The 7079-nt window shown below is 30.0% G+C and overlaps 2 protein-coding genes across 2 annotated transcripts in view; both read right to left on the bottom strand.

Moving 5' to 3' along the window:
- LOC108724062 (uncharacterized) overlaps positions 1-2019 on the bottom strand; it is a 6707-nt gene extending 4688 nt beyond the window's left edge. Inside the window, exons 1-7 of the mRNA XM_018450219.1 lie at positions 1911-2019; positions 1261-1445; positions 1032-1184; positions 838-948; positions 419-523; positions 191-271; positions 15-90 (exon numbers count right to left, since the gene is read on the bottom strand). Of these exons, the coding sequence (XP_018305721.1) occupies positions 15-90; positions 191-271; positions 419-523; positions 838-948; positions 1032-1184; positions 1261-1444 (710 nt within the window). The 5' untranslated portion in view covers position 1445; positions 1911-2019. The remainder of the gene's footprint in view (positions 1-14; positions 91-190; positions 272-418; positions 524-837; positions 949-1031; positions 1185-1260; positions 1446-1910) is intronic.
- A 553-nt stretch (positions 2020-2572) lies between these two features.
- LOC108724063 (uncharacterized) lies at positions 2573-3510 on the bottom strand. The gene has a single exon (XM_018450220.1). It carries the CDS (start codon positions 3453-3455, stop codon positions 2625-2627), a length of 831 nt encoding a protein of 276 aa, XP_018305722.1. The 5' UTR covers positions 3456-3510; the 3' UTR covers positions 2573-2624.
- Positions 3511-7079: the final 3569 nt, after the last annotated feature.

The raw sequence follows: 7079 nt of genomic DNA, 5'->3' as shown, positions 1-7079 counted from the left end.
CATTCGTATCGGGCATTTCACAAGTGATATTATTTGCGATAGGATGAATTATCACGTCTGATAATATTACTGGTCGACCAGTTGATCTCTCTGTACAGTTGCAAGATATATATCGTTTATATATACTGTGATTACTCAATAATTGTATTACATAAAAATGATGTCATGAAAAAATGAGTGTCAAGCATACCGGATGATGATGCTACAGGTGGTTCTAATGCTGCACGTTTCTGTTGCATTGGAAACATATTTTTACTTGCTTCCGATATCTCTGTAAAGCAACATGACATTTCTTATTTAGGAACATCCGTATGTAATTATGCTCATATAAAGAAATATGTCCATACATGGCCATACGTCCTTCCTTTTGCAAAATTACTGTTTAGTATAAAAATGATAATAATAATCTAATACGAACCTTTGCTTAATGAATTTAAATTACTCTTGTTCACTACATTTACCCATCCATCAAAGACTGATTCCAAATTAGAATCCTCGTCATTTAATTCAGTGCATTCGTATGCTGTAACACATGCAGATACATACATACATACATACACACATATACATATATACAAATAATAACTTAATTTAGGGAATAAGAATAATACCATTCATAAATTGAAGAATATTTGCAAGTTGCCTTTCAGGAAAATTAAAGCTTAAACAAGCATAAAAAAAACTTTTAAAGTACAATTTTAAAAAATTCTGTATGATTTTTCATTACTAACTTTGATACTATCAACTTTTAACGTAACAAAATCGCAAACGTTTCTTGAATTATAAATAGTAATTTATACATATATGTTACATTATGTACATATATAAATAACAAACCTGGCTTAGTGATCAATGATTTATTAAGTTCGTTCGATGGATCAAGTACATATTCACTTTCTATTGGAATGTAATTCGAAGGCATTGTAATGTTGTCTCGTTTTGGTTCATCTATAATTTTTCAAACTTGTCATATTTGTAATATTGTAACTTTAATATATAATATTTATTTTAGAAATATGTTCTATAAATACCACTACTCGATATATCATCGTATAATTTCGGCTTTTTTATAAGTCTCTTTTTCGGGGAATTCTCTGAATTTCCTTTCGGTATAACGATATTGTCGTCTGACGCTGACATTTCACTTATTGCTTTTTCAATCGATCGTGCTTGTTGATACGTTTCTGTAACATATGTTTAGCAATGAATACGAAATTTAGTTCATATCTTAACGAAAAAAATTAATATATTATAACAAACCATAAGGACCAAATTTCTTATGAAATGCTAATGTGTTCCAGTCAACACAAGGCAACATCTGTTTGATACAGGCTACAGTAAGTTGTTTACACTTTTTCGGCATTCGAAATGTATCTTGCTGTAGATTCATCCATATCGCTGGTACTGTTATACAGTACGCATCATACAGCAGTACGTAAAACATTCTGAAAAATTACGCATCTGGATATACATATATACAATAGAAGAAAAATTTAAGATGATAATAAAGTCAGTATTCATAGTCGATTCTTATTTCAAGACTGTTTTAAGTAATGTCCTAAGATGCTAATGCGGCCCTCTGATTAGTTCGTGACACTTTAAGACTGAATTTAAGACGGTCTTGAATGTAAGAACTGACTGAATACCGGCCTAAGTAATTGCATGCAGAAAGAATTTGAAAAATCGAAAAAAATAAGGATCACAAAAATAAGGATCATATAAAAAAATTGCAGGTATATATACAATAGTAAATAATAGTATATATATAAAATAATAGTATATATATAAAATTGTTCATTTTTTTATTAATTACGTCACACGTAAAAAATTAGCATTTTTGTTGTAACGATCAAGCAAGCATGCCATATACAGTGCCAAAATTGCTTGCAAAGTTACAAATGAATAATTACCTTTTCAAAAATAATGACCTTTTTGCAGCAATAGATAATACGAGTAAATTTTTTTATTTTAATGATGAATGTAACAATGGTATGCAACACCAGACATTTAAGTCTTCAAACGGAAGTTGAACGGCTTTATTGTGAATTTCCGTAATTAATCACATTTGGAAGTCTGATGAGAGATTTTCCATTCTACATATGTCCATATGTTGTGATTCGCAGGGATAAAATGGCAAAGAACTTTTTGTTAAAAATTTTTTTCCAACAATAACTGCTCTTTCTTCGTTATAGCAAATATGCTCAATAACAACAATTATTTTATCTTTAAGATAACAACAATTGTTGGGTTTCTTATCTGTCAACGTAAAATCGCTGAATTCAATCATTCGATAAGCATTCGTACAATTCATTGGAAGATCTTTTGAATATTTATGTTTCAAAATAGGTGCATTATATGTAATGCTATAATCAACTTCATAACAATTTTCTGAAATTCTTTTGTACAACTGTTGTAGTGGTTTCTCGGCTTTTCTAAGCATTTTTTTAATGGACTGCATATAATTCTCGAAAGGAAAGGCAGAATAATTATCTAGGGGTCCAAACATGAGTACGTCTTCATTTAAGTGAAGTAAATTGTGCACATTGTAAATTATAGCATCTTCGCCATACAACTGCTGAAATACTTTTACAAACTGTATCAGTAAATCTCTACTATATTTGTTATTACGGCAATCCGTTGGATGACACAATATCCGTTGGATGACACAATATCCGTATTGCACAATTTAATGCATTAAAGTGTCGTAAATTAACTTCTGACAAAATATTTAGCAGTACGACTGGTCCAAGATACAATAAAAATTGCCGAAATTCTGTTGCCTTCCAACGAGATAGTTCTTCTAGAGAACGAGATTTTCGAGCAAACTCTTTCGGTGTCCATTTCGACATTGCAATTAACTTTTCCGATAAATCTGCTATTTTTCGTCCATTTAATCTTGATGTTAGATATCCATTTGTCCACAGTTGCAACAATTTCTTCACGACTCCTAGACATACTAGGTGCATGTAATCTAAAGGGAATTGTGAAATCATTCCCAATTTTATTGATTCAAAGGGAGATACACCAGTATGGTGATCTTCTTGTACTCTATTGTTAAAATTTAGATCAGTTCGAAGAGGTGCAGTGGATTCCAAGAATAACATATGATGATTAGAATAGGTACCTTCTTGCATACACTTTCCACATCCAAAAAATCCGTTGTGTGCTTTTGTGCAAGTTACGAATGCTCTGGCAGGACTATCGCAAATTACACTTCTAATTTTTATAGTGTATCTTTTCTCATCGAAAATAAGTCCTGTATTCTGCAGAATATTAAATTCTTGGCAAAAAGGTGTTAAAAAATTCTGTAGAGAAGACGGTTTTGAATACCCATGATAAGCACTAATTACAAATGGTGTAAATGCCTTGTCACCATAAATTTTGCCTAATATTGGCCAAATTTGACTTTTACTGCTTTTTGATATTGGCAGTCCATCTATATTCAAATCTATCATAATAACGTCATTTTCCGATACAAACTTTGTACGTGCCAATTGTTTTATTATTGCCGTTTTTAAACCAATATGAAAAAAACTTTCATTATTTGCTGATACCTGTACTATGCTATTTCTTGGCGTATTTAACAGTGTTCTTGCATCGTTTGGGAGATCATTGTGTCCACATGTACGCAATTTGTTTAACAGGTCTGTCAAAGCAGCGTGTGTAATGTTGTTTTGTTTTCCACAAACATAACCATTTCAAAAGTTCTGGATTTTCAGAAACATTTTCTCCGGAATTCGCTTTATTTTTGGGTTCATCAATTACATCACATTTGAAATTTGAAACATCGATAGTTGAAATCACATCAAAACCATTTGAATTGGAGTCTTCAGATGAAATTAGAGGCGTATTCATATCTTGCAACTGTAAATTATATGATGTAGGTCTATCGATATGATATTCAATTTCTTGATGTTCCACATTAATTTTTATATTGACTGCAGATCTGTCATCAAGATTATATGCAATCGACTGTCGTTCATAGGCTTGAAGACGGCGACTTTTCTGACGCGAAGATAATTCCCGAAAATTTTTCGACATCTATTAATAATTGTTTTAGTAAGTTAGTGTTAAATTATTAAATTAGTAATAAATTATTATATGAATGGAGAAGATTTTTTCATTTATTTATTATTTTATTCTTTTATTGCAATATATTATAAAAGGCATTCTGTAACAAAACAAAAAAATTTTGTATGAAATTCTCAGCAAAAAGGTGTATACAATACTAAATATATTCGGCTTACAAAGAAAGGCTATAAATTGTTTTCCACCGATTTTGCCAAAATTTGGGAGAATTAAGAGCGAGTTTTATCCAATTCAATGATACACCTTTTTAGGGGGCCGACAGTTAAATAATATACTTTCTTCAGAGGGGACCATTTCAGATATATTAATTAAATAATTTGATTAATACTTTTACTGGACGCTTTCCAGCAATGTACCCAGGCGTCACAATGAAACATAATTCCATGTTTTTCAACTATAACACGATTCAATACAATCGTACACAACTAAAGCTATATATGAGTATTGATTTGTGTTATAGTTGGATTGGAAAGCGCGGAATCATATACTATATTATAAATAACAGAAATACTCTACAATATTAAAATAACAATAACAAATAAAGGGCAAAGAGCCAATGATTTGAGTTGACGTTTAATATAAAGAATACATGTACAGACGTTACAGACACCGATCGGGTCATTATCAATGTTCATATAAAATTCAATAAAGTGTATACATAATGTAATGTTAAATTTGATGTATTTCGTAATCATCCATAGTATAAAATTTATTCTTGAAATTCATTGTGGTCAGATAATATAAAATTCTCAAATGTATATAATTCAACATAGTTTCTAAAAGAACAGTGATAGTTATTTTATAAGTGTCGAGGATTAATTATTGAAAAACAAAAATAAAAATTAAAAATTAATACCTTTACCGTGTGTAACAAATTATTTTGATTCTCGATAATTTCTGACAAGTTTGTAATATTTGCAGGTGAATTTGTAGAGAAACCGAATAGATGTTACTTCAGTTATCTCTAACCATAGAATTGAAACGAATCATGATTTCAAGTGGGATAAAGTAGACATTCTAGATATTGAGCCTTCTTATAATAAAAGATTGATATCGGAGATAGTGCATATCAAGAGACAAAAAAATGGTATCAATAGACAAAATGATACAGAGGCATTACCAAAATTATATTCCAACATTATACATTCTTTCTCCACTTCCTAAAATCTCTTCCATTCTCCTTCCAACTTCCGTATATTCCCCTTTATTCTTTCCTCACTACGCTATCTGATCTCACAGAAGTAAACATTAATTGTCAATACGTGGTCAAATTTTAAAAACAATTAAAATAAAGGGCATTTACCACGAGCGCTCGATGTCTAATAGCGAATCTTCTTCCGAAGTCAATACTTAAAAATACATTCGATTATAATTTCTAACATAATCATCAACTAAATTATAGACGTTTCGACATCATATCGGGTCATCATCAGTATATAACTAAAATTAACATACAAGCCTATTACAATTAAATGTTGAGTATCTTCTTTTCTTTACATGTTCATATAATCCGTTGTTCTTTTTGTTTTTCTCATACAATTTTTCATGTTAACCGATGTTATCTAATTGTTGCACTTGCACACATAATTTCCAGATTCTAATAACCAATAATTAATCATTACATATTCTAACTTATCTTATGCTAATTTTCATACCTGTGTATAAGTAGAACTTAGAGTATTTGATCTCATCAGTGGGTGACATGTCATGAGATCAAATACTCTAAGTTCTACTTATACACAGGTATGAAAATTAGCATAAGATAAGTTAGAATATGTAATGATTAATTATTGATTATTAGAATCTGGAAATTATGTGTGCAAGTGCAACAATTAGATAACATCGGTTAACATGAAAAATTGTATGAGAAAAACAAAAAGAACAACGGATTATATGAACATGTAAAGAAAAGAAGATACTCAACATTTAATTGTAATAGGCTTGTATGTTAATTTTAGTTATATACTGATGATGACCCGATATGATGTCGAAACGTCTATAATTTAGTTGATGATTATGTTAGAAATTATAATCGAATGTATTTTTAAGTATTGACTTCGGAAGAAGATTCGCTATTAGACATCGAGCGCTCGTGGTAAATGCCCTTTATTTTAATTGTTTTTAAAATTTGACCACGTATTGACAATTAATGTTTACTTCTGTGAGATCAGATAGCGTAGTGAGGAAAGAATAAAGGGGAATATACGGAAGTTGGAAGGAGAATGGAAGAGATTTTAGGAAGTGGAGAAAGAATGTATAATGTTGGAATATAATTTTGGTAATGCCTCTGTATCATTTTGTCTATTGATACCATTTTTTTGTCTCTTGATATGCACTATCTCCGATATCAATCTTTTATTATAAGAAGGCTCAATATCTAGAATGTCTACTTTATCCCACTTGAAATCATGATTCGTTTCAATTCTATGGTTAGAGATAACTGAAGTAACATCTATTCGGTTTCTCTACAAATTCACCTGCAAATATTACAAACTTGTCAGAAATTATCGAGAATCAAAATAATTTGTTACACACGGTAAAGGTATTAATTTTTAATTTTTATTTTTGTTTTTCAATAATTAATCCTCGACACTTATAAAATAACTATCACTGTTCTTTTAGAAACTATGTTGAATTATATACATTTGAGAATTTTATATTATCTGACCACAATGAATTTCAAGAATAAATTTTATACTATGGATGATTACGAAATACATCAAATTTAACATTACATTATGTATACACTTTATTGAATTTTATATGAACATTGATAATGACCCGATCGGTGTCTGTAACGTCTGTACATGTATTCTTTATATTAAACGTTAATTCAAATCATTGACTCTTTGCTCTTTACTTATTATTGTTACTATATTATACATATATATGTTGATAGAAAGCATCCACTGATATTATATAGATCAGGCCTGTCCAATTTCGGCTCCGGAGCCAGAGCACTTTTTGGTGCATCACTTTATATATTTCAA

This window comes from Mycetomoellerius zeteki, unplaced genomic scaffold, assembly GCF_001594055.1.
Source record: "Mycetomoellerius zeteki isolate Tzet28-1 unplaced genomic scaffold, Tzet1.0 scaffold269, whole genome shotgun sequence".
Taxonomy (NCBI): domain Eukaryota; kingdom Metazoa; phylum Arthropoda; class Insecta; order Hymenoptera; family Formicidae; genus Mycetomoellerius; species Mycetomoellerius zeteki.
Note: the sequence above shows the minus strand (reverse complement) of the source record. Positions and strands in the feature narration are given on the sequence as shown.